Below are 26,840 nucleotides of genomic sequence, written 5' to 3'. Positions count from 1 at the left end.
TGCTTGGCTGGGTTGATCACGTCATGGGCTCGCTATACCAGCAGAAGCGAGCGCACCCCCTGATTTCTCTCTCCTCCCCAGATTTTCAAGGCAAACCAAGACCACACCAGCACAGTGACGAACACTCTGGAGCCCCCCCTCTTTGCACGCTACGTGAAGATACACCCCCGCCGGTGGCACAACCACATCGCCCTGCGGATAGAGCTGCTCGGCTGCGACACTCAGCAGGAGTACTGACGGCTGCGGGGCCAGGCATGGCCAGTGCTGGCCCGAGGACCCGCATCCAACCGGACACTGAACTCTCACCAGGGCTGGAGCCAGCCCTCCGGGGCCCTGGCCACCCCTGCTGCCGGGGAGGAGAAGGTCTCCAGAGCTGTCACCGTGGCTGGCTCGTTATCAGCCTCTTCCTGTCCTTCATCTACCAGATGCCATATATTCAGACGTAATGCTGAAGAGTTAAACAGTAATTTTCCAGTGTAACGCTGAAGAATTAAACAGTAATTTTCCAGTATTTCTCTGCACTTTCTCCTCTGCTTCAGCCTTGGAGTCCCCGGGGGCTCAGTCAGCATTACCAGCAGCTAGTAATTAATTAGCCCCAGAGCTTCTCAGCTCCGTTTTGCACAAGCTGGGACTGCCCGGGCACAGTCCTGGAGGAGGAGGAAGCAGCAAAGATAAGGGCTGGGGGAGGAGGCCCTGCTCCTGGCCCCAGCATCCATTTCACAATTGGTGGGGATCGGTGGCTCAAGGGAGGCTGGGCTCGCTCAGCCTGACTCAGCACTGGGCTTTGGCACTCCACTTCCCTTCGTCTCCTTCCCATAATGCTCCTGCTGCTGTGGTTGGGTGCCACCATCCTGCTTTCCATGGCTGCCTCGAGCAGGCCCTCCCTGCTCGCTCACTGGGGGAGTTCTGTATGTGGCTGTGGCTCCCTGGGGCTCTGGTGGGACATGGACCACTGGATGATCTGCCACCTTGCCATGATCCCCAGCAAGGTGTGTCATGGGCCGGAGCCATCTTCCTGCCACCGGTGGCTCTCTCCCTCCCTGTCACCCACCCCACACAGTGGCAGATGTTTCTCCTCCCAGGAATGGTGACAAGCAGGCTGACACCGGCTCTCATGGGATGAGGACCTTCCCAAACAATGGCCACCTCGTAAAGGCCCGGAGCGCCTGGTGGGTGGTGGAGCAGGCACGGGGTCATGCCTGCTGGGCAGCACGCTTCTCCTCCATGGCGGTGGCAGCGTTGTCATCACTGCTGGCTTGTCAGAGCCTGCCCCAACCCATCCCCAGCACTGCGAGTCCTCCCTCTGTGGCGGGGGCGCCCACAAACACCTCTGGCGTGGGGTGGGAAGCAGGAGTGTGAGGGGGCTTGGGAGAACGGCGGGGGTCAGCCAGGCACTGGCCGCCATCACAGTGGGATGGGCAGGGTAGGTGCACCAGCCCAGCACTGGCCAGCAGTTGGCTTGTGAATTCCCAGGGCACCCCATCAGAATCAGGGAGTCTCTGAGGAGAGCTTTGCCCCCACAAGGGGATGGTCGTGGTGGGGACGCCAGGTCCCTGCCATGAGGCAGGGGGGTTGTGCAAGGAATGGCTGCTCTGAGCCACCCAGCTTCTGCCTGCCCTCGGGGACAATGGGATGGCTGCGGTGTGCACAGACGCTCTCCATCACGGCCTGGGTCTGGGGGAAGCAGGGCCACGTGCTGCAGATCAGCCCAGTGGCCTGACCCGTCCGGGACCCTGCACCCAGCGGAGATCAGAAGCTTCTGTCTCAAACGAAGCAGGGCTGAAAAAACCTGATGGAACTGCCGGGCTCCACATTGCTGCACAAGGAGCCTTTGCTGTGGCCCTGGCAGTGATTACATTAGAGCCCCGGGCAGGAGATGCAATCACCCTTTGGCTTAATTGCATTCTGACAATAACCAGGCACAGATGTGAGGAGAGGCTGCCTGGCAAGCGCTGGCCTGAAGACAGGAATTGGAGCCATAAGCTTCTCAAAGGGGAACACCCCTGCCTGAGGCAGGGTAGCCTTCGGCCTGGGAGGACACAACCACCTTGGACCCTTCCCAAGGCAACCTTCCTCAGCTCCAAGGCAACTGCATCTCTCCTGAGCGCAGTGGCCAATGCTGCTCAAGGACAGCTGGCTGCAGCCTCTGGACCACCAGCGCAGAGGAGCATCCCAGGCATGGTGAGGGGCCTGGTGGCAGAGAGAACAGAGCAGAGGCAGCAGCTCAGCCCCAAACAGCAGCTGGACTGTAGACAGAGCCCCGCACAGCCTCACTGAGGAACTGGCCCAGTCCCCTGTGTTGGTGCCCTTGGACAAGGGCAGACATCTGCACCCTCTGTCCATGGCTTCCACTGCAGGCCAGGCTGGGCCTGAGCAGCTGAAGCTTAAATATCCATCAGGGTGAGGAGCTGACCGGGGCTGGTCAAGAGCAGGGGGTTTTAGCAACACAAAGATTGGTGAGGACCACAAGCCCACCCAGGAGCTGGCCCAGATGCGGGTGCCGTCCATCACACAGGACTGGCTGCTCTGTACGGTCCTGGCTGCCTGGTCTCTCAGGGCTGGTAGCCAGCTCTGCTTGCCGAAGCGGGGACGCAGTTCCTGCCTGTGGATGCTCAGGCTCATCATCTGGAGGCATCAGCCTCCAGAAACAGGCTGCTGTGTTGTGGCACGTTTGTCTGGTGACAGATCAGAGAAAAAGCTGTGTGCACCAGAGCCCCCTCTGGTTGGAGGAAACAGGGCTGAAATCTCTGCAGGTGGCCGAGCAGCCTTCGCCAACCAGCCCTGAGCAGCTCCAGGGTGTTCTCCAGCCACCCAGGAAGGAGCGAAGGGGCTGTGCTGAGTGAGAGCATTGGGAAGGGGCTGTGGGCAGACGTGTCAGAGCCTGCCAAGCTCTGGCATCCATTACTGGAAATGTCTCTTGACATTTATCTTGTGCGGAACGGAGACCAGACGCTGCTTCCTCCCAGCGCGACGCAGATCCGAGATGCATCACAGCCTCCCCCAAGCCACAGAGGTTTCTGTGCAGGGGAAGGGCTGGACCAGGACAAAGCCCTCTGCCTCTTGGCCAGGGCATGCCCTGCCGAGTCACCACCCGGCACAGAGCCCTGCTGTGGCCGGGGCTGCCTGGCCAAATCCTCCTGGACACCAGGGATCTTATTCTCTGTCATGGCCCAGCGGCTAGGATTGCCTGGGCTGGCTGATACAGTGATCACACAGCTATCTGGTGTCTCCAGGAAGACAAAACACATCCCTTCCATCCTGAAAAGGGATGCAACATGCTGAAGAGAGCATTTGAGCAGGCACCGTGGCCGACAGGGAGTGAAGCAAACTCAGGAAAACACAGCTTAATTCCCAGCTCAGCCATGGATCTAGGGCCAAGCTGCTCACCACCTCCTCTGCCTCGGTTTCCCCGTAGGTAACCAGGAGGGAATGAACAGACTTAGACTTCCCTTTTCTGTCTCTTGCCATATTTCTCCTTCCTACTACGTATTCCACAATTAACTGCAGGGCTTCTCTCTGCTCTCTGTATCTCTCGCCTCCTACCCCACGTTGTTTCCAGCCTGTTTCTAGCCCGTGAGTGCAAGAGGAGCCTGGAGCCGAGGTGTCCTGCCTCTAGGATGTGCCCAGGGCAGCACGTTTCCAAGCCATGCCCCATGATCCCACTGTATGTCCGTACTCCCCACCCCAATCAGCGGCAGATCCATGGCCTTCTCCCTCTCAATCCCCATCCACTTGACACATCTGCTGCGGAGGAGAAAGGGGTGGCCAGCTAGCCCCACGGGGCAGTCCTGGGCTGGAGACCACTGCAGGAACTTCATCCCAGGGGGATGGAGTTTTCTAGGCAGTTTCTTGGGAAGGATGAAGTTTTTCAAGGCTGGAGGGGTGGGTGCGCTGCCCCTTGTGATCGGGGGGCTCCCTGTCCACCCCGTTGGCCTCAGCCTGCAGCAGAGCAGGCACCCAGCAGCCCCCGCCGGGGAACTCTCGTTGTGCTGCCCCAAATGACCCTCTCGCCCTCTGTGCACGTGGGCGGACGGCCAGGCTCGCTCCGCCACTTGCTGTGCACACAAGTAAAACCAGTTTGCGCAGAGGGCACCGGCTTTGTCCTGGGGCTGAAGTTCCTTAGGGTGGGTGGCCCCAGAGCAAGGGAAGTGGCACGTGTGTGTGTGTGTGTGGAGGGAGAGGGGCTGGATGCTGCACATCAGCAGAGGGAAGGTGGCCTGACCCTGCCTCAAAATACACTCAGATCCAAGGAAAAGGAGGGTTTCCAGTGTCTCTCTGCTCTCCCCAGTAGAGAGTTTTGCTGCGAGACTCAAAACAGCTTCTGGGATCAGAGGGATTCGTTTTGGCAGCATCGGGCGCGTGAAATCTGAGTGAGGATTGAACATCCCCGGGGCTGCCACCAGCAAAACCCCCGAGGAGAGCAGCCCTGGCCACCGCCTGCCCCACAAAGACTGGGAACGCAGGCCCAGTCGCGAGCAGGTTTATTCCCACATGGCAGGAGAAAGTTGCTGTCAGAACAAGATGGATTTTTTTGCTTTTCTTTTTCTCCTCCTCTTATGCCCCTGCTGTCCTGTTTCCTTTCTCTAGGGATTTACACCCTTCTTTTCCTTGTATTTCTTAAGGTAACCTTAGACTGAGGCAACCTCTGGAACTCATCTAGCAGCAGTAGGGGAGTCTGGTGCAAGGAAACCTCAAAACCCCCAGGATCCCGGGCCCGGGGATGGTGTGAAAAATCCTTTCAGTGATTATCTTAAAGAAGATTCCAGCAGAATTAATTTCCCATCCCCAAATAAAGCTCAGACTTCACCGGCGGCTCTGGCATGGGTAAGACTTACAGTGAGGGCACAAGAAGTTTGATGACAGCCCTTCCTGCCACGCGCAGGTGACGAATGCAGGGGTCTGCCATCCCACCCATAGCCATGCGAGTCACGGGTGCTCGAGGAGGTGGAAGACCCAGAGCAGCGCAAGGAGAACGGGGCCATCCCTGCTGCAGCACAGAGAAATTCCTGGGTCTCCTCACCTTGGAGACACCCCGGAGCCCAGCACACTCCGCTCCGTGCACCAGCGGAGACGACCATCGGCTTGTGAGAGCCAGGTCTGCCCCGATGCTGCTTTGGCGAGGTGTCCCCGTGTCATCACCCGGGCTGTGAGGGGACAAAAGCCTTTCTCAGATCCAGCCTCCCACCCTGGGTTTGGCAACCGCATGAGCATGAGGGGTGCAGCCAACACCCCATCCACCCCCCCAGCAGGGTCCCAGGAGCATCGAGACTTGCCAGCACCCCCCTTGGCGTGCAGGCTGACAGCTCTGCTAGCCCGTGGGCACGTCCGGCGGCCAGCATGGGCCAGGGGCTGTTCCCAGCAGGGACACGATGGGGACACTCGTGTTTCGGGGGGGTAAAAGGACACCCGGGGGGCAGTGACGGGCCAGGGGCTGTTCCCAGCAGGGACACGATGGGGACACTCGTGTTTCACGGGGGTAAAAGGACACCCGGGGGGCAGTGACGGGCCAGGGGCTGTTCCCAGCAGGGACACGATGGGGACACTCGTGTTTCGCGGGGGTAAAAGGACACCCGGGGGGCAGTGACGGGCCAGGGGCTGTTCCCAGCAGGGACACGATGGGGACACTCGTGTTTCGCGAGGGTAAAAGGACACCCGGGGGGCAGTGACGGGCCAGGGGCTGTTCCCAGCAGGGACACGATGGGGACACTCGTGTTTCGCGGGGGTAAAAGGACACCCGGGGGGCAGTGACGGGCCAGGGGCTGTTCCCAGCAGGGACACGATGGGGACACTCGTGTTTCGCGGGGGTAAAAGGACACCCGGGGGGCAGTGACGGGCCAGGGGCTGTTCCCAGCAGGGACACGAAGGGGACACTCGTGTTTCGCGGGGGAAAAAAGACCCCAGGCCTGCAGCCAGGCCGGGCTCCGAGCCGCCGACGTGCCGCCTGTGCGGGGCCGCCGTGCCCCAACCCTTCCACCTCCGGCACCGGCCCGGTGGGGGGCAGCGAGGGGGCAGCCCCCGCTGCGGCCGGCCCCCGTCCCTCCCCCGGCCGTTGGCTCCGCCCGCCGCCGCCGGCCTCCCCCTCGCCGCCTCTCGGGCGGAGCGTGCGGGCGGCCCCGCGGCGCTGCTGGAGCCGGGGCCGTGCGGCGGAGCCGGAGCCGGGCCGCTCTGCTGGAGCCAGCGGAACCGGCTGCAGCTGCTGGCGGCGGCGGCGGAGCGGCAGCGGCGGCGGCGGAGCGGCGGCGGGATGACCCTCAAGTCGGGGCGCAGCGCCAGCGCCGGCAGCATGCGGACGGCGCTCTCCGACCTCTACCTGGAGCACCTCCTGCAGAACCGGGCCAAGCCCGAGGTGAGCGGCGGCCCCGGGGCAGCGCCCCCCCGCCCCATCCACCCCCGCCGCAGTCCCGGTTTCCCCCACGGGAAAGCGCGTCTCTGCCTCCACCCCCCACCCCGGCCCCCCCATCCCTGCCAAGGCCGGGCAGGGACCCCCACGGTGCCCCCCGCCATCCCATATCCCTTGTGTCCCCCTCCTTCCCCGAGGGCCCGGCACCCTGCGCCTAGCTCAGGCCCGGCACGAAGCCCCCGGGGATCCCCTGCTATCCCGTCCCTCCCGCACACGCAGCGGGGTCCCCAAGGCAGAGACACCCGGGGTGGGCATCCAGGTGTGTGCCCCGTATGTGGCACTGCTGGTCCCCAGCACCCCAGGAGCGGGGCTCCTTGCCGGGGGACACGGGGCGCCTGGGGGGAATGGTCAGCCAGTGTGGCCCGGGGCAGGGGAGAAGGAGCTGGGTGGAGGGGAGGAAGGCTTCAGCATCCTGCCACTGAGGAGCTTGTGCTTGTTTTGCTGCAAAGTTGTAGCTGGTCTGAACTGGAACTGCCTGTCACATGAGCTGATTCAGCTGCTGAGCAACCTCCGGGTCCACAGCGTGGTGGTGGTGGGTCTCGGCCCCAGAGAATGAGGATGCAACCAGCCCTTCTCACTCCTACCCTGGGGCTGGGAATGGGCTGGGGGGGCGGTGCACGCACCCCACCTCCAACAGAAGGAGAGCAGGCTGTACCAGATGTCTCGGTTGTGCTGGGAGGGCTCCTTCCCCAGCTGGTGTCATCTGGGGTAGCTTGGGTCCAACCAGCGGAAGGTCAACAGTTCCCAGTGCTAAGCAGCTGGTGCTTTTCTCCCAGGAGAGATTTTCGACTTTGAACAGGAGTCCCTGACAGAGCCATGGCGTGACATGCCTGGGCTTGAGGGGTCCTTGCGGCTGTGGGGGGCCTCTGAGAGCAGGGAGGAAATTTCCCTGAAGCGCTGCCCTTGGCCCATCCTGTTGGACGCTAGAGCATCCAAAAGAGATGTGTCAGATCTGTCCCACACCAGTGGTTCGTGCGCCTTTTATGGCCCAACCCCGGCAGAATGCTTTAAAAAAAATAATAAAAAGCTTTCAAAGCAAAGTGCCTGGATCAGGCAGCTGCTGAGAGGAGCTTTCCCATCCCTCTGCCTGCAGGATCCTGGCAGAGCAGGGATAAATTGATGATGGCAGTGGGGCATGGAAAATGTAGGAGCTGGCCTACGGCTCCCTGGCGTTACGGTGTATTTACTCCAGGAGGAATAAAGAGAGAGACGGCGAACCGGGATCTGCCTGGGGCCTTTTAAGAGGAGCTCTGTAGGGCTGGCACCCAGGTGGGGCTACGTGTCCTGAGCTTGCCGTCACTTATGTGCTTGTCCCCATGTCGCCTGCATGCAGATGGTGCTGGCCCACGGTGGCAGTGGGCCCCTCTATGGGACAGCAGGGACATCGCCCAGCAGCAGCAGCTCTCAGGGGGAATGCTGGGTCTGGCTGGCTGCTCCTTGGCCGGAGTCAAACAGGGCGGCCGGGAGGTTTCTCTTCCCCATTTCCTCTGGCAGAGCTGTGCGCTGGGAAGTGCCGTCCTGCGTTCCTCCCACGGCGGCAGGGCACGCAAGCCCTCGGCGAGTGGATGCCATGTCATGGCTAGAAAACAAGCCAAAGTGGAGGAAGCCGCATGCCCTCTTCCCTTAAGCCCCACCATGTGCCTGCATGCCTTCTCCTTATCTCCCAACTGGCAAATACAGATTTACCAAAGAGGTGTGGACTTTATTCCCAGCTGTGCGCCTGGTTGGCAGGGTGACCTTGGGCATGTCCCCTTATCGGCTGTGACTCAGTTCCCCTGCTGTAAAACGGGCAGCAAATGTGACCTTTAGGAGTCTGGTGGAGAAAAGAAGGGTGCTTCTGGAGAGGGTTGAGCTTGGGGGTGCAGAGGGGACACTGCGCTTCCCTGTGGGCAGCAGTTCCCAGCATCCAACCGGCGCCAGATCCAGAGCAAACCGAGGCCACAGTTGCCAGGGACCAAATCCTGAAATTACCATGGGCAAAACTAGTCGTTGAAAGCCGAGCGAAACTTCTGGGCTTGACCAAAATAAGGCAGGGAGGGCTGGTTCCAACTTTTTAATCTCAAACGTATTTTGCCACATTCCGGTCTGTAACGGCTGCAGGGAAAAAGCTGCTTTGCAGGACTTGGTCTGGGAGGCGGGCATGGAGCGGCCGGGCAGCTCCTCAAGATTTTGTCTGTCAGTGTTGTGGTTTTACTGCCTCTCCCTTGGAGGTGACCGGTTTCACAACCACATCTGGAAGGCTGCATCAGCCTTTCCTGGTGGGAGGATGGTGCCTCAGCAAAACCGACTGGGCTCCCTTGGAAATCTGGCCCTTCTCCATTGCAGCACTCCGTCATCTGGAGTCAATGCGAGGGCACACAGAGCCGGCGGCACCTTCTGGCCCCCGTGACCTCTTGTATCCCTCCTATTTCTCCGTTCCCCTTCCGGCTGCAACCTGCTGGTATTACTGAGCCTTTTCCCAGCATCAGCAATATAATCCTGCTTGGTTTAAATTACCATTTTTTAAAAAACAAAAACAAACAAAAAAAAAAACCCCAAAAACCAAGGATTATATTGCTGGAAGGGGTCTTGGGTGAGGTTGCTCCTGTGGTTGTGCTGGCAGAGACGAGAAGGCAGTAGCCCCCGGCAGAAGGCAGGGATGAATTACTTCTAAATGTCCACGTGGCTGTTGCTTCCCAGCCTGCTGGAGCAGCCCAAAAGCAACTCCCAAGCTCAATTTATTTTTTTTTTTTTTTTGCTAGTTTGCTCTTTTTACACATTCCTGTGTTTTTTAAGCTGTACTGAGACCGCACACATCTGCTGGACGGTGGGGAGGCGCAGTCGGAGCACTGTCGGGCGGGAGGAGAGGTTGCTGGGCCCAGGACACCTCTGCAGCAAGCAGTGCCCCAGCCTTCCCTGCGCACGCCCGCGGTGATGATAATGGGAGGGCTGATGATTCCCGGAGAGAGATGGGATTTTCTTGCTTACGGTGGGCAGCGGAGCGTGTCTCCCTGCCAGCCGAGAGGGCAATCCCGGAACATCCCGGCTCCAGGGTGCCCTCCTGCATCCCAGCTGCTGTACTTTGGGGGCCCGCGTGGCAACGCCAGCAGTGTCTGACCTTTCTCCACCTGCTCACCGTGCTCTTCCAAAGCCATATGATATTGAAGGCTCTTGGTCAGGGCAGCAAGGAGAGCCCAGGAACCAAACCACCGAACGTGCCCTTTGCGCTACGGTGCTGCTTTCCCCAAGTGCTGCTTCAGCCTCCTGCAATCAAGCTGCCCAGTTAATGTTTGATTTGCCTGGTGGCGTGCAGCCCGGCAGGAGCAACCCTGGCAGACAATGCCGACCCTGCCAAGGAACAAGACGCCAAGCCCCGGGGTCCTCTCCGAGGATTGCTCCACGCTCACCAAATTCCCTCTTGCCAAAGGCTGCGCGGGGAGATGGTGCCCTTCCCTCCACCCCGGGATCCAGGGCAGAAATCCAGGCTTTTGAGGAAAAGGCAGGCGGGGAGGTGGGGTGCACCTCTTTGACCCGTGGAGATGGTGGCTCCCATGCGTGTTGCCACCTGGATCAGGATTTGTACCCTCGCCAGCCACCTGCAAGGCACTTGTAGGTGCTGCAGGGCAGCAGCCCTGTTGCCCAGATCAGCCCCCCAACCTCCTCGCCTCATGCGTGTCCCAAGGCTGGCCCCAGCGGTGACTGAGCCCGGGGCTCGTGCACAACCGGCAGTGGCTGGTGGCCACCGAGCCGGCTCTTAGCAGCCCTCGCAGATGTTTCCTGCCCAGCAGAGCATAAGAAGCGGGGGTCTGGCCCGCTGCCAGCACAGCTCGAAAAGGCTCTTGAGGTCACGGGCTAACACGACCAGGCCAAGCCGGCCAAGAGTGTGGCGGCTGCCAGGAGAGCGCGGGGGAGGTGATCTGGCTGGCCGGGCTCATGTGCGCGGAGCGTGAGAGCCACACACGTCTCCTGTTTCTGGATGCCCAACATAACGCCTCCCTTTTCTGGCTTCTTGGATGCCCAACACCAGGGCTGGAAGCTGCCACCCCGTGGGTCCTCCTCGTGAGCCGGCCATTTTCCCATCCCCATCCTCCAGCTGCCCGGTGCGGTCAGCAAAAGCACACGCCATCCCAGCGTGGCTCCTTTTGGGGCAGAGGGAGTTGCCGGAGGACCCTGCTGGGTTCAGAGCTGCCATCAAGGGGCTGGTGGCCGTCCCCAGGTACAGCAGGGAGTCTCTGGTGACAAGGCTTGCTCTCTGGGAGTCACCAGGGTGGCACTGGTGCTGCGTCAGCGTCGAGGGCTGGGTGTTTTCTCCAGATGTCAGCAAAAAGCAAAGGTCAGGACTGGGAGGCTCAGCTGGCGGGGACAACGGGGATGGGAACTCCCAGCCCCTGGAGCAGACTGTGCTGTGTCCGGGGTCATCGGGCTCTGCTGAGCCCAGGGGTTTGAAGCCGGGGATTGAACAGCATAACGCTTTGCCAAGGCATGACCAAGATAAGTGTGATCTGTGCTGACTCAAACCATCTCACGGGCACTTTGGCCTCGGGCATGGGTGGAGGAGTTCCTCGTCCTCCTCTTCCTCCTCCCACCTGCTGGTTCGGCTCTGGTGCCGCGCTGCTGGATGTGTCCCTCTGCTCTGTGAGCAGCACGGTAGCTGCATGCCCTGCTGGGGCTGGCAAGCCAGACTGGGGGGCTGCAAGTCGCTTTTCATAGAATCATAGAGTGGTTTGGGTTGGAAGGGACCTTAAAGATCATCCAGTCCCACCCCCCTGCCCTGGGCAGGGACACCTCCCACCAGCCCAGGTTGCTCAAAGCCTCATCCAGCCTGGCCTTGAACCCCTCCAGGGATGGGGCAGCCACAGCTTCTCTGGGCAACCTGGGCCAGGGGCTCACCACCCTCACAGCAAAGAATTTCTTCCTGATATCTAATCCAAATCTCCTCTCTTTTCATTTTTTTCCTTCCACCCCATGAGTCCTTGGCCCGGGCATTGCTCTGGGCTGGGATTCAGCCTCCTCCTCCGTGTGTAAGCCGTTGGCAGCCAGAGCCAACGCGTTCAGCTTTTTCCTCTGAGGAGGAGGTTGGTTGGCTCTGTTAGAAGTAGTTGGCTTAAAAATAGATCAGGCATCTTCCCCGTCACTGCAGCGTGGTCACAGGGCTCCCTGTGCCCTTCCCACCCCGTCCCGGCCCCTTTTGTCGAGGCTGTGATGGTGCCCATGCCTGGACGCTGGTTGATGCTGGTCCATCCCTCTCTGCAGCACCTCTCCCGCTGGCCGGGCTAGCCCTGGCTCTGCCACCTCTGCTTTCGGCTCCCTCCATGCCATCAGCCATTGCACAGGGCTGTGCCGCTGTCTGAGCCCGGCAGCACCTCCGGCACATCCCTACCAAAGCTAATTTTGTTGTGGTTTAGTGCTGTGGCACCTGCACGAACCTCCCCACGGCCTGGCTGGATCCTACCCCTTGGTGGCACGAGGCTGCAGCCTCTTCTCTCCGGTGAGTGAGAGCCGGCCATGGTGGCAGGGTCAGGCTGCCGCTTCCCTAGTCGGTGGCACAGAGTTCCGGAGCCCGGTGCTCAGTTGGGTGTTGGCAAGTCAGCGCGCGTGCGTGGCAAGTCAGTGCCCTGTCGCTGATGCGGGTTTAAAGCCAGCGAGGACCTTGCTGGGTGTCCCCGCAGGTTTGCGGGCTGTGGTTCCCGACCCGGGCGCCGCTGGGAGGGAGGGTGCAAGCTGCAAACCGGGCAGCGAAGCTGTCAGCCTGGTGTGGAGTGGGGCAGCCGGGAGGGTTTGCTTCATCTCGCGGGCCGGCGTGGGGATTCGAACATGCCGACAAGGCGGGCAGGGGCCGCGGATCAAAGCTGGCCTGGGTTTTGCTGGGCCAGGACCAGTTTGGGAGAGGCTACAGGGGAGTTCACTGCACCTGGGGCCAAAGCAGCGTGTCTGCGAGTCATGCGGAGACGTTGCCCGAGGGGCTTAACAGGACTGCGCCGGGCTTTCTCGGGCTGGGAGGTGGCAGCTCACTTCACAGTGTCCCTGCTGCATGGCAGGGTGGGTTTGGAGGTCTCTGCCTGGGACCCCATGCACCCTCTGCCTGCTCTGGTGCCAGCGCCTGCTGGAGATGAAGAACAGAGGTTTCCCCATGGCTGAAAGCCCCTGCCTGGCTTCCCAGTGCCGGCCCAGCACCAACTGGCCTGGAGCTGGGAGCTGGGGAGGGGAATGGGGAGTTTCTGGCTGGCTTGGCAGGACGTTGTCTTAAGTGCCTGGATGCGGATGTGGCTCTGCACCCTGTCGGTTGCCCATTGATGTAGATGAGGAAAGGCTGAACTTGCAAACAGAGCAAGAGCAGAGCCTGGCCCCAGGCTCCGGGGTGAGTCCCGAACTGCTCCGTTCACTCGGTGAAGCTGTCCAGGGCTTTATGCTCTGCAACAAGCCAGCTGCAGGCCGGGTGCTGCTGCGACACACAAGTGGTGTTTGTGACTCGTTGCTGCAGAAGATGATCAGCTGTGGACTCTTTTGGCTTCTGCTACCTGTAGCTTTTCCAAAGTTTTCTTACCTCCTGTGTTTCCCAGGCTGGAAAACTGCAGATCAAGCCCACCTCCATATCTTCAAGGGTGAAGCTCTTTGGCTCTTTTTCTTTTCTTGCTCTCACTGTCCTCTCCTCCAGCACATGGGTCTCTCCTCCTGCTGTGCCCCACCTGCGACCCAGGCACTCTGACACGGTGGAGTAGTAGCTCAGCCCCACAGCAGGGAGCCGGCGTTCCCAGGCCCTGTTCAGGTGGAGTCCCTAAACCCCGGTCTTTGTTTTGCCCCGACAGGCCATCACTCAGTCCCCGAACACCATGACTGAGGACATTTATACCAACGGCTCAGCTACTCTGGGCAGCCCTTCCCACAGCAACGGCCGCGAGGTGCGGAAGATACGCCTCATCCAGTTCGAGAAGGTCACGGAGGAGCCCATGGTGAGAGCTGGCAAGATCCCAAAGCTTGGTGGTGGCACCCAGGGGGATGGAGGGGCAGGTAGAGCCGTGCCAAACAGGCTGGCCTCAGGGGAAGCAGGAGATCGCTGGACACTTCGGCCACGGGAAGAGGGTGCTGGATCCCACCTCCTCCCTGGGGACCCGGAGCGAGCCCCATCAAAGGGTGGTGATGCTTGTGCCAAGAGGAGCTGCAGCAGGCTGGGCTGGCCGAGCAGGGGGCTTCCCCCCAGCCACTGCGCAGCCCAGCGTGGACGTGGGCCTGGAGAGGACTTTGCTGAGAGCATGGGAGCTCTCCCCTCCAGTGAGCGGTCATGGATTTTCCTGTCTTCCAGGGAATCACGCTGAAGCTCAACGACAAGCAGAGCTGCATGGTGGCCAGGATCTTCCACGGGGGCATGATTCACAGACAAGGTAACAAGGCCCTCGTAGAGGCAGTGTATGGGGTGCACGTCTGCAGCTGGTTTCTTTCCGTGAAGAGATAAGGCGGCTCCCCAGCACTGCTGGCTTTCCCCTGTGACGTGGACATCTGTGTCCGTTCCTCCACTAGGAATACGTCAGGAACTCGGGACTCGCTGGTCTCTCTGCGTGGTTGTCATGTTAATGCACAGGAGGCTTTAGGGAGAAATGAAGGGTTGGGGGAAGGGCTCTCCCAAAAGGGAACCGGAGACCGTCTGTCTCCATCGCGTGATGGGGTCACTGTAACGAGAGATGGATCATACCCTGGAGACTGCAGGGAAAGCTCTTCCCATTCCTAAAGTGCACAGGTGGGACAGGCTTGCTGTTGATTGGCTCTGCAGACCAAAAGAAGGTGCCAAAAGAAATAAATAGGTGCTATTTTCTGGTTTTGGGGCTTGCCAAGGGGACATGGAAATGAAATGTTCTGTGCTTAGAAGAAGAGGCCCCTTTTCCAGCCTTGAATCCAAGTGGGAAGTCTGAGCTTACCCCTGCCAAAATAACCCAGGAGCCATTCCAATAACGCTACGGGAGCCTGATTTATAGCAGTGTATCTGAGGCTGTAATCTGGCTGGGTGTATAAACCGAAAACACAAAGTCAAGAATGCCTGTGTTAAGGGCCTGTAAGGAGGCTGTCACTGGGCTTCAGGTGAGGTCCTTGGGTTTGAATAACTCTGAAACAGGTGCTTTGACCAGTCGAAAGCGTTGAAGGACACACACTGGAGAGCAACCTGATGACCTTCAGACTGGATGAAGTGCGTGTATTGGGTGGAAGGGGAAGAATTCGTTCCCCGTGCACTTAGGTGACACGTGTGGCTCCACATGCATTGCCCAGGCAAACATCGCGGTGTCCTGGCCACAGCTTGCCCAGGGGGTCGGGAGGCTGGTGGAGCTGTGTAGGTTGGGTTTGGTGAGCGGCTCTTGTCTGGTTCCTGCATTTTCATGTTTCTCCCGTTGCTGGCAGGCTCCCTTCACGTGGGTGATGAAATCCTAGAAATCAATGGGCAGAGTGTGAACAACCACTCAGTTGACCAGCTGCAGAAGATGCTGGTAGGTATTTGTGTTTGGCAGGGCTGTTCCCCGGGGAGGACCCCTTTGGCCTGCAGATGTGCATGCTGGCTGAGCGTTCGCCCCCTCCTAGACGCCGCCTGCAGCAGTGTGCCGCGGCAGGAGCCAGCCCGCTGTGCCAGGGGGCCGTAATACAGCCAAGCGCCGGGTCTCTGTACACAACCATGGTGGTCTGTGCTTGCTGCTTGTTCCTGGCCTCCCGAGAGCAGCAGCGAAGGCTTTGGCTGAGTCCCTGACATATGCTAATGTGTGTGAGGCTTGGAAAACACCTCTGCTTGCCAAGGCTGGCGTGCAACTCCAGCCTGGGAGCTGGCTGCTCTCGCAGACCTGAGCCGCTCCTGCAGGTCACCTTGGTGCCATTTTCCTGCTGCTGAGGTCACGGTGATGCTGCCAGGCCCTTGCTAGAGACAGCTTTGGACAGGATCTCAGCCCTGCCTTGGGTTTGCACACCGAGGCCATCCTGATCCATGCCCAACATACGGCACCTGGCTGGAGGGAGGTGGTGGTGCTGCCGAGGTGGCCCAGCAGCAGCCACGTGCTGCAGTGCCACAGTCCTCTCCTGCCTGGTGGCAGGACGTCCCTGCTCCAGACAGCGGGACCAAGGAGGAGCTTGTCTTTGTCTGCCTCCCAAGAAGGGCAGTTGGCCCAGGAGGTCCTTCCAAGCCTTCAAATATGGTTGTCCCCACAGGACCATGTGAAGCACATGGGACAACAGTGCATCTGGCCTGTGGCAGGCAAGGGAGTGCTGTGCCTCTAATGTCACCAGGGTAGCAGTGAGAGGCCAGCACGGAAGGGACAGATGGAGGGGACCTGGCAGAACCAGTCTGTCCTCCAAGACTCCTCGCTTGGGGCAGCCAGGCCAAAGATCATACAGATCTCCATGTTTGTTCTGGTGATGCTTAGCAGTGCCCACAGCAAGCGCCTTGTTGGGGTGTTGGTGTCCCCCCATGGGGATGGGACAAGCATGGCAAAGCTATATGCTGCCGTGGCTCTTAGCCCAGCCCTAGCAGAGCTGTTTGTGCCCAGGCTGTGGTGTCCCCCAGCATCACAGCATGGCTGGGAGCACCCAGGAGCCTTGCCTTTGCAGGTCCTGGCACTCGGTGGCTTCTTGCACAGGTTGCTGCTGTCGGGCTGCCTCCAGGCACCACCTCCTCCAACTCTTCTTTCTCCCCTTCCTTTGTTCACTAGAAAGAAACCAAGGGGATGGTCTCAATAAAAGTCATTCCCAACCAACAAAGCCGCCTCCCTGCTCTCCAGGTAAGTGCAGCCTCCAGACCCGCGGGCTGTGCCGGGACATGGCGGTGGGGCCGGGTGGGACCAGAGCAAACCTCGGAGCGGGACCAGTCTTGGGAAAGAGCTGTGCTGAGCCAGGGGAGGGACAAGGGGATGGCTCCCTGCCTGAGCTGCTGGAGGATGAAGGGACCCGTCCTGTGCTTACATCGCTGCAAACGAGCAGATTTTGGCCCTGTGTGGATGTATTTACCCAATGTGTATATAGGAATGTGGGCCTGGGATGCCCACGCGGCAGTGGTACATGTGTGCGGTGTTTGGTGATGGGAAAGCAGGAAGCGTGAGAGAGTTTCCCGCCACCCTCAGAGCCGCGGCCGTTAGAGCCACATCCCCATGACAGGAGCCGCAGCAGCATCTCCAGGTGCAGCACTGGGCTCTCGTTGCCCCCCCGCCGTCACTGTCGCCTGGTGCATCAGCCGCAGGGAGGGTGACGTAGGTCCGGATGCCGCCAGCACGCTCATGAGCAGCGAGTGGGAGGAAGGAGGCGGTGGGGGAGAGGAAGGCAGCTCCTTGTGCCTGCTGCCACTGCCAGAGCGGGGGTGATGTGCTGTGGCAGGGGGTGACACCTGCCTGGCTTTGCCTTTGAAGTCCTGCCGTGACCGAAATACTCGGGATAGTGGTGGGAGGCGGGGGGGGGGGCTGGCTCCTCTGCCAAGACTTCAGTGGGTGGTGGCTGGGATGCTGTCCTGTCTCCGGGGGCTGGAGCCAGCCCCAGTGCAGCCCCCCTGTCGTGGGCAGGCAGGAGCGGGAGAGGAGCTCAGAGGCAGAGGGTGGGAGCTGGATGGTGCTGGGGTGGGCTCAGGAGCCCGTGTCGCCCTCCTTCCTTACGCTGAAGTCTCTGAACATGGTGGCAAGTGAAAACTGTCTCCGTCTCTCTCTCAGACTGTGCTGTCCCCATTCCAGCTCAGCCAACCTCGCAGGTGTTTGTTTATTAAACACTGGCCCATGTCTGCCCTTCCCTGCTGTCCATCTGACCCCGCTGGCCTGACCCAGCCAGCTCCGATCGGCCAGGCCAGCTCCGTGCCAGGGAAAAGTTACCTCTGAGGAAAAGAACACAGTGGCTGGCTCACCCAAGGCTGGCCATGGGCTCGGGGAAGGACACGGGGACAAACTCCTTCCCAGCAACATTTGTCCTCCCTCTTGCCATGTCCAGGGCCGTGGCGCCGTCTGCTCCTCGGAACCACACACAGCCCACGGGCTGCCCGTGTCTCTGCTTGTTGCAGTCCGTCGCCGAGAGTGGACTTTTGATTTTGTTTCAACTCCCGGATCCCCACGGTCACCTTCATTTCAGGGTCTGGCAGGCAGGACGGTGCAGATCCTGGCAACACGATGCCCCCCTGCCCTGGCTTGCCCCGCAGCCTGGCAGCCAGCCACTTTGAGGCCAACTGAGTGTCTCTTGGGGCAGGTCTGCTCGGGAGGATCCTCATGAGAAGAAGCACTGAGTGCTCGGGGCTCTTGAGGTCACCGCCAACCTGTTCCCAGGCGCAAACCGCAGCCTTTTGACTTTAAAGGCCAGGGTTTCTCATCCTGGAGCCTGCTCTACCCGGGCTTCCAGCGCCAGAGAGGGGGCTGGCAGCAGGCAGGCAAATAGCTTGCATTTGGAGCTGGCCCTTTGCAGTCTGTGGTGATGCCTGGAGCTGTGTGACGCTAACTCCTAACTGGTGTAAGGGAGGGTCTTCCCAAAAGTGACCTGGCTATGTCTGGCTTGGGGTACCAGGGCGGCAGGAGCAGAGGGCTCCGGGCAGGTGCCTGGGCAGTGCTTGCTGTGTGTCCCTTGTGTCGATGACCAGCTTCCTGGTGCCAGAGAGTGCTTTCAAAGCAAACATCAGTCCTCATCCTGGAAGGAGATTCCACTTTTGTTGTCTTCCATTGTGAGAGCTCTCGTGTCACAGCTTGATCCATATGCTCTGCTTTTCTGGCAGTGAAAGGGAACCCTGTTCGTGTCCTGCTGGCCCTGTGCCTCCAGCAGCGCTACCGAAGGAGGCACTGCTGTAGGAAATTGTTTTAAGGTGGAACATGGTCTATACCCAGGGAGGATGACTTTCCAGGCCCTGCCTGTCACATCTCAGGACAGGACATAGGTGTCACCCCACGTGAATCCCTTTGCCTGTTTGCTGCATGCTGTCTTTCTGGGATAAATAACTTGACAGGGTTGTGCTCGGGGGAAGCCTGTGTTAGTGTGAGCGCGAGGCTGGGTCTGATGGTGCTGCTGCCCCTGTAGAAGGATCTCCTGCCAGGGGCACGACTGCGGGGCAGCCCCAGGCATGCCCCGGGCTCAGGGCCCAGCACCCTCCTGATAGATCACAGAAGTCTCAAACAATGGGGAGCACCGACGGCTTGTGGGAGAGGACTTCGCCCCATGGCGGGGGGCTCCTGGCAGCCTCGGGCCCACAGGACAAAAAAAACCCTAGGAGGGGAACAAGGGGAATGTGAGGTCTGTGCTTAGCCACAGCCTTTGTTCCCTAAACCCTGCCTTTCGCTCCCCCATCCTCCACACCCTGCCTTGGCTTTGCCCCCATGCTATTCCTGGCCTGGCCCTGATCTTGCCGGCTGTGCTGGCCGGAGACAAATTGCAGCTGCGGTGGAGTTTCAGAGGAGAAACCATTCATCCAGGCACCGAGAGCAGGCGGCAGTGCAGAAAAGGCTGGGTGCACATGCGTGGTCTGCCCTCCTCCCGGGGATAGGTGACTCTCATCCATCCTGTTGCTCTCTGACGGTCTGTTCTTCCTGAACAGCCTTCCTGGAAAACAAGGTCCGTGTGGGAAAGCCACATGCCGTTTCTCTCCTGACCCTGCAAAGATGCTCGGGGCCAGTGGGAGCCCAGGGGTGCCCAGCTGCCCGCTGGCTTCAGGAGGGCTTGCGGCCATGGGGAGGCAGTGGGCTGGGCTGCCCCGGTGGGAGCAGGTGCTGTAAACTCCCTCCCAAAGAGCTGAGCGAGCAGAAGGGACAGGGAAAGGCCACTTTCTCACGCCTTCCTGGTCCCCAGGGCTTCCCCAGCCCCAGGAGGGTGGCACAGTGGCCTGGGAAGCAGCAGCAGCTCATTTCCAGTTGCAGCTGTGATGAACGTAACATTGCAAGAGCAGCTGATGCTGAAGAGGCCAGGACAGTCCCAGGCAGGGATGGACGTGACACTGCAGCCTTGGCTCCCCGAAGCCCCCATGCCGTGCTGGGGAGTGCCCAGTGCTGGGGAGAGGCCAGGGCACGGCAGCCATGGAGCCGTGGCCTTCCCTGGGGTCTGCAGGACGTGGCATTGTGATGGCTCCTCTCTGCTCACCCCGTTGCAGACCCCAGTTGCTGTGCACCGAGTTGGTCTGGGTGGTGGGACTCGTCTCCATCTGGTTCGGCTCACCAGCACTGTGCAACACCCAGGAGACATGCCAGGGGTCGAGCACCAGCTGTGGGACACGCAGGCCAGCTTAGAGGCAGCAGCTGTTTCACTGGCTCCCAGCAGGGCCAAGATGCCATCCTCCTTCCCTCACCCACCAGCATGTCTTACTGCAGCTCCATGACCGAGAGCTTCATCTGAGACTTTGTGCCTCTCGTTTCTCCCTACCCGGCCTCATGGGGCCTGGAAAGCAGCAAGGGGTCCCTCCTGGAGCAGGGACCTTGTGTCTGGAGCCGTCTCTGCAGTCACTGCTGGGAGATGCAATGGGTGACCGGGAGCTGGACACAACCAAGTTCAGTCACCCTGCACGGCCGTGCTGACTCCATCCCACTCTCTCTTCTGCAGATGTTCATGAGGGCGCAGTTTGACTACGACCCCAAAAAAGACAACCTGATCCCCTGCAAGGAGGCGGGGCTGAAGTTTCAGACCGGTGACGTGATTCAAATCATAAACAAGGACGACAGCAACTGGTGGCAGGGCCGGGTGGAGGGCTCCTGCACCGAGTCGGCGGGACTCATCCCTTCTCCGGAGCTGCAGGAGTGGTAGGTCCCTGGATTTGGCCAGAAGGGCCGGATCTAGGAGTGGAGGTGGGAACAGTGAGCATGTGCTACCAGGAGTGTGAGCACGTTGGGTAACACCAGCATCACTGCTGGGAAAAGGAGCAAACGTCCCCTTTATCTGCCGCAGGGTGAGCCTTTACCTGTCCCAGCAGCCACCCTGCTCCTCTTGCCCTTGCACGTCTATGGGACAATCCCGCTGCTCCCCTAGGGCTTAGGGTGACAGCCGGACCATGGTGGTGTCCTCCTCTCTCGGCAGGCGTGTGGCGAGCGTCACCCAGTCCAGTCAGAGCGAATCCCCCAGCTGTAGCCCCTTTGGGAAGAAGAAGAAGTGCAAAGATAAATACCTGGCCAAGCACAGCTCAAGTAAGTGTGAACAGGGCGACGGGCTCCATCCCCAGCCCTGGCCATCACTCCTGCCTCTGGGCAGGGGCGGGTCCGTCCTCCATGGGAGTCAGACCACATGTTGGCAGGGGGACCTGTGAGGATACCCCACAGCTGTCAGTTTTTTTGAGTCCCTTCTCCAAGGGACTCAAATCCTTCAGGTGGGCACAGCTGTGTCCCCACGCAGCTCTGTGGTGCATGAGGCCGGGGGTGGCTCACACGGGAGCCAGGCACCGTGCTCTCCTGCGGTGACAATCCCTCTGGCGCTCCTGGCCCCGAGCTCCTTGGGATGTCGACCTCCCAGGCCCTCAAAACTCTGCAGGCTGCTGAACGCAGGGCAGGCGGTGGCCTTGCTGCTGCTCAGCAATTAGTGAGCAGCCCAAACTGGTGCCCACAGCTGCCAAGCCATGTCCCTGGTGAGGCAGGGAGCTGCCCCTCGGCCGCCCCTGCAAACACCCCGTGCTAAGCATGCCCTGGGCCAGCAAAAGCGGGTGCCTGAGGACGTGCTGGCTCCTAGCCCGGCCTGCAGCTCCAACCAGCAATAAACAAGGCTGTAAATCAGCAAGATAAATAAAGCTTCCCCCAGCAACAAGCTCCCTGCAGCGTCCTGTCGCCTCCCCGCCCAGCTCCCAGGTCCTGCTGTCCTGAGCAGAATTACAGCGGAGTAGCCCTGGCTTCCCCTTGGATAAGCTCCCCAGCACCCCCTCCGCACCTCACATGCTGTTGAGGCTGCTGCCCTTTTCCTCGAGCAGACAAACAGGGATGAGCTCCCAGCCCAGGTCTGATGGCTCCATCCATTTCACCCGAGGACCTGGCTTCGGTCTGACGCACACGTGGTCCTGCTGCTGTGGCCAAGCCAGCTCTGACCACTTGCTATCTCATTTCTTCTCCTCCGCCCCAGTTTTTGACCAGCTGGATGTGGTTTCGTACGAGGAGGTGGTGAGGCTGCCTGCCTTCAAGAGGAAGACTCTGGTGCTCATCGGTAGGTCCTGCCCCAGGCATCCTCTGCAGCGCCAGTGCTGCGTGTGGCGGGTCCCGGGGGGATCCAGGGGGGGACAGGGGCTGGGGCAGCGCTGCCCTTCAAAACCTAAGCTCTGGGGAGCATTTCTTCTGCCTGCAGTGGTCACCAAGCAGGCTGACCTCCTCTATGCGTCACTGTGCGTGGTCTGGCACCTGCACTGCGATGCTGAGGTAGAGTTAATTAAGGAGTTTCCAGCTTCTAAGTATCTTTACGGATGATTTTTATTAAAAGCAGCTCTGGTCTGCGCAGCTGCACCAAAGCAAGCACTCCTACGCTGTGGGTGCTGAGCACTTGTCAGTGGGCCCCGCAGACATGGGGAGCCCACACAGCCCAGCCATGCTGGCTGCTCAGCAGGAACCTGTCTTGTCTCCAGCTGGGGCTGGAGGTGAGCACGCCCAGGGCAGGGAGAGCCTCTTCCAGGGCTGGAAGACACCACGGACCAGCTCAGAAAGGAGATCCTGGGCAAGGCCCTAGGAGCTCTGTACCTTTCCTCAGACCCAGAGTTGCAGAAGGCCCCGAGCACCTCCTGCCAGGCTTCTCTGAGCCCATCTCCAGCATCCATTCCTCCTTCTCTGCAGGGGCCAGCGGCGTGGGCCGTAGCCACATCAAGAATGCTCTGCTCAGCAACAACCCGGAGAAGTTCATGTACCCACCCCCATGTAAGTACCCAGGCAGGGTGGAGGGCACAGCACGGGGCACGTTTCTTCTCACCTCCTTGAGCTATGACCTTCTGACAGCAGATGGGAGGTAGGGAGAGGTTCCTCCAGTGCCACCAAGCCCCCAGTATCAGAGGCCACCACACAGGGCACTGCATGGCTTCTCTGCCTACTGTCCCACGGGCTGAACCTACCCACAGATGGCTGCAGGGCTGCTGCTACTGCCCGCATTGCAGAGACACCTCACTCTTCACATCCCAATGGCTCTCCTCGGGCTGCCTGAGTTCCCTACTTTTCCCAAGCAGGAAGGAGTTGAAAGGGGATTAGTACAGCCTGGTGTTGAGATACAGAGGTCCTCCATGCCCTAGCCCCATGCTCAAAAAGGGAAGGCAAGACACCCATGTCACCCAGAGCAGAGGCTGCCTGCTCCGCTCTGTTCCCCAGTCCTTCTGGGGGCAGCACTCACCATCTCCTTCCTTCCCCAGACACCACACGCCCCCAGAAGAAGAATGAGGTGGACGGAAAGGACTACTACTTTGTTTCCACCGAGGAGATGACCCGGGACATTTCGGCCAACGAGTTCCTGGAGTTTGGAAGCTACCAGGGAAACATGTTTGGCACCAAGTTTGAAACAGTGCACAAGATCCACCAGCAGGACAAAGTCGCTATTTTGGACATTGAGCCCCAGGTAGGGAGCAGGGGAAAGGTTGGGCAGGATGGGCTGCCACAGATTGAACTACCTGTGTGCTGGCTGTGACTGTCCCTGCCTTCCCCGGTGCACTGCCCACCCGCCCTTCCCAAAGGAAAAGCCAGGGAGTGCTGGGGTGGCATTCCCATTCCCGAGATACGGGTGCAGTGAGGGTATTCCCCACCACTGGCTGTGACAGCAAGGCCAGGGCCAGGCTGCTGTGGGAGTAGGGGTGCAGGGCCAGCACGGGCCCCCCCATGGGGACACTTTCCCCTCTCCGACACCAAGCGCATGGGTGCTGCTTTAAAAGTGGTGGTTGCATCCAATAGCCAGCCCAGAGCAGGGCATGTACGTCCTCCCCCACAAGGTGCAGGGGAAGCCATCCTGGGATCCCTGCTCCAGCTTCACCCAAGTGCCCCCACATCACCCGACTACCCCCAGGCTCAGGAGTCCATCCAGAGAGCCCATGGCCCCAGAGCAGGGCCCAATAGCCCACCATTGCATCACGGGCACCTGGCTGGGGGTGGTGGGGGACAGGAGCCGGCTGCGCTTGCTCCCACCCTGAGGAATGGCCACACTGGTAACTACACCCTTCTCTCCACAGACCCTGAAGATCGTCCGCACGGCCGAGCTCTCCCCATTCATAGTCTTCATTGCCCCAACAGACAAGGCAGAGGAGGTGGGTGGCACCGAGGCCGAGTCCCCTTCCACCTGGGCTTGCCTGCCCATGGCAGAGGGGCCAGGAGCCCGCTGCAAGCCCAGGGCTCTCCCCCTGCAAGCCCAGGGCTCTCCCCCTGCAAGCCCAGGGCTCTCCCCCTGCTCCACATCAGCTTCTTCCTGCCCGCATTCATTTTTGCGGTGCAGGAGAGCAGGACCATGTCCTCAGCCCAGACCTGAGGAACAGGAATTGGTGATTCCTGCAGCCGTAGACTCTCTCCCAGATTGACACCCCCCCCAGTAGCCACCATCCCTGCAGCATAATCAGCCGCTAACAGATAGTGGGGTGCACAGCCCAGCACCCAGGGCCGTCTCCAGCTGCAGCAGTGCTGCAGAGCAGGAACGCTTATCCTGCCATCAGCTATGCAAATGGGACACACGAACAGCAGCTCCTTTCATTCTTTGCCTCATTAAGATGCTCATCCCTCCAAAATTAGGATGAAAGCAGCCCTGATTAACTCACGCGGTGCCAAGCACCACAAGGCTGGCAGCCGCACGCTGCCATTTCCCCGGGAAGCTGCCGGCACCGGGAGCAGCGCTGCCCACCCTGCCCTGCAGCCTGGATCACCCCTGAGGGATAACCTCCGCAGGGACACAGGAAGCGATGGGAGAACGGGGAAACCCACAGAGCTGTGCTGCTCCTGGACTCCTGCCCAGCCAAAGCCACCTCTCCCAACCTATTAATTTGGGGGTTGTAAAGCTTGAGAATACAGATAGTTTGCAGGGAGGATTTTACGCAGCCTTCAGAGCATTTAGAGGCACATTAACCTCCAGAGGATTGTAAAGCCAGATGCAGCAGGCTGGGGAGGGGGAAAGGGAGGGGGGCAAGCGTCAGGGCAGAAAGGTCAGCGAGGCAGCCTGCTGTCCCCCACCTCCCTGCCCCGTCACCCACCGCTGCCTCCAGCCAGAGGAATTAACTCCTGCCGCAGTGGGCAGGGCCAGCCCCGCTGGTGCAGGCACTATATATAGCTTGCTGCCGCAGCCCAGGTAGCTGCCGGCTGGAAGGGATGCAGCAGAGCCAAACTGTGACCCAGCAGAGCTCAGATGACCCAGGCAAACCGCTCCGTTGCTCTCCCCTCTCCCTCCAGAAGAGCTGCCGGGCACCATGCAGTGAGCACAGCGCCCCAAGCTCATCCCTCCCCCAAGGAGCCACCTGCGTTTCAAGCTGCATTAGGGAGATACGCGGAAATGGGTTCAGCCTTCGCTGCTGAGGGCACAGCTGCCCGCAGGGACACGCTCCTGGGATGTCCCTGCTAGCTGGGGAGCCGCGCAGACTACCCGCAGGAGAAAGTGGGCAGCTTTGCTTTTACTATGAAGAAATGTAATTCCATCCCAGCCAAAACCAGTAGAGGGAGGCTGGTACAGCTCTGCCAGGCAGCAGCATTCTGGTCAAAAGCCAGGGAGGAGGGACCGTCCTGACGGGATCCTACCTTGAAACCAGCCTTAGGCCTGGAGCTGGCTACACCGCACAGCGCAGTAACGAGCAGCCTGCTGCTCGGTGAACCTTCTCCTCCCAGGGAGCTGCCGCAAAGCATTTTAAAGATAAATCCGAGACTGGGCAGGTAACCTGATGCTCCCGGCATTGCATAAAAGTTCCAGCAAAACCCCCAGACACACAGTCCGCGACATCACACAACAGCTCCTCGCTTGTCACACAAGCTGCAGGGATGCTCTGTGCTCCGATACTTAGCAACCACTTGTTGTTTTTGCGGGGGGAGGGAGTTTGCCTGTTGGGGTGGGCTGCAAAATTCCCCTCCTCCCCAGCCTCCTCACCACTCTCTCCCGTTTCTTGCAGTCAGAGGCTCTGCAGCAGCTCCGGAAGGATTCGGAGAGCATCCGGAGCCGATACGCACACTACTTTGACCTCTCGCTGGTCAACAATGGGGTGGAAGAAAGCCTCCAGCTGCTGCAGGAAGCCTTTGAGCAGGCCTGCAGCTCTCCACAGTGGGTGCCCGTCTCCTGGGTCTACTGAGAGGGCATCCGACCCCAGCCGCTTCCCATCAGCCATCCTGCAGCCGTGGGGAGAAGCCTTCTCCTCAGCTTCCCCTGATCCACACACAGCCAAGCACAACTCCCTTCCTCTGCCGCTCCATGGACATGGTCTCAGCTGGTTCACACACACACACAGGGTCTCCGGATCTCCTCTCCTGAGGGAACGCAGGACAAGGGCTGCCCAGGGGACGGGCGCCTCCGGCAGCACTGCAGTGCAGTGCCGAGTGAGTGGCTACAGCAGCGCCTGGGGCACGCCGTTAGCTCAGAGCACAGAGCCCCAACCTCACCAGGCAAGGGAAAGCACAGTCCTGCTGTAGCACTCGGCCAATCTTCTCTGCGTCCGTCCCGAAGGAAGTGGTAGAGCAGGAGCTATGCAGGCAGATGTCCCCTGCCATCGCAGGAGCACACACTGCACCACAAACGCCTCGAAAGCCTGGCTGGTGTTCACGAGGCTTCGCACAGACCACACCAGAGCTCCTACAGCCAAGGGTCTCCCCTCACAAATGGGAAGAGCAGAAAAAGGCGAGCGCGGATTTGACGAAGGTGGTGTGGAGCGTGCCACCCCCGGGCAGGTCTCACCCTGCGTTCTGATGTTGGAGTTTTCCAATTCACCCTGTGCAACTGTAGCTGTAAAAACTCACCGTATTTAAATTCTCACTGTGCAGCTTGGATTGTTACCGCCTGGCCGGAGAAACTCGGCAGCAGCTGAGGAAGTCCCACGGACCAAACACCAGAGGGACAGTTCAATGGGTAAATTAGATCCAGACACAAGTGTTTGTTGCATGCAGTAGAAACAGTGTCTCTACAAAGATCATCCAGGCATGTTTTCCCAAGTCTAGGGTGTCTCACACACTGTATGCAAACATAAAAACCACCTACACAAAGGGGTTCCTTCTTCTGCAGGAGCGTACTGACAGACAAGCCCCACCATGACCATGTTCAGGAAGCATCACCGTGGCTCCTGGGCAAACCATAGCCATCATTTAGGTGAAAGAATCTCATTTGTTTGTTCAGCAGTCAGCTAGGGGAAAGGGAATAAGAAGTCTTGTGCAATTTTTTTTTTTAAGGATGCCAAAAAATAAAATCTGTTGATGTGCAATAGGGACCTTCGTTCTGATCCACTGCAGGGAAACAATGAGCAGCAATAAATGTGTGCTGAAACATTGACTGCGAGTGGCGTTTTACCTCTTAGGCTGCACGCTTGCTCACAGCTGGAAGTCTGTTCTCACCTCCCTGACCCTAACACACTGCAGGTTAGGCAGCCCAGGACCAAACCGTCCCT

General features: G+C 59.9%; 2 protein-coding genes across 3 annotated transcripts in view; both read left to right on the top strand.

The window, feature by feature from the left end:
* Positions 1 to 511, top strand: part of F8 (coagulation factor VIII) — a 28,292-nt gene extending 27,781 nt beyond the window's left edge. For both annotated transcript variants that reach the window (XM_074601131.1, XM_074601130.1), the window contains exon 26: positions 82 to 511. In XM_074601131.1, the coding sequence (XP_074457232.1) occupies positions 82 to 237 (156 nt within the window). In that variant the 3' untranslated portion in view covers positions 238 to 511. The remainder of the gene's footprint in view (positions 1 to 81) is intronic.
* A 5,550-nt stretch (positions 512 to 6,061) lies between these two features.
* Positions 6,062 to 26,725, top strand: MPP1 (MAGUK p55 scaffold protein 1). The gene is made up of 12 exons (XM_074600982.1): positions 6,062 to 6,346; positions 13,186 to 13,329; positions 13,680 to 13,758; positions 14,765 to 14,850; positions 16,057 to 16,125; positions 19,889 to 20,085; positions 20,360 to 20,466; positions 21,386 to 21,466; positions 22,084 to 22,164; positions 22,647 to 22,849; positions 23,454 to 23,528; positions 25,362 to 26,725. The coding sequence occupies exons 1-12, from the start codon at positions 6,245 to 6,247 to the stop codon at positions 25,536 to 25,538; spliced, it is 1,401 nt and encodes a 466-aa protein (XP_074457083.1). The 5' UTR covers positions 6,062 to 6,244; the 3' UTR covers positions 25,539 to 26,725.
* Positions 26,726 to 26,840: the final 115 nt, after the last annotated feature.

Source organism: Larus michahellis, chromosome 9 (genome assembly GCF_964199755.1).
Source record: "Larus michahellis chromosome 9, bLarMic1.1, whole genome shotgun sequence".
NCBI lineage: Eukaryota > Metazoa > Chordata > Aves > Charadriiformes > Laridae > Larus > Larus michahellis.
Note: the sequence above shows the minus strand (reverse complement) of the source record. Positions and strands in the feature narration are given on the sequence as shown.

Excerpts from the sequence above, each read along its gene's own strand:
- MPP1 (XM_074600982.1), top strand. The coding sequence starts at position 6,245 with ATGACCCTCAAGTCGGGGCGCAGCGCCAGCGCCGGCAGCATGCGGACG. Across the intron at positions 22,165-22,646 it reads GTTCATGTACCCACCCCCAT|ACACCACACGCCCCCAGAAG; the intron begins GTAAGTACCCAG and ends TTCCTTCCCCAG. Across the intron at positions 22,850-23,453 it reads TTTTGGACATTGAGCCCCAG|ACCCTGAAGATCGTCCGCAC; the intron begins GTAGGGAGCAGG and ends TTCTCTCCACAG.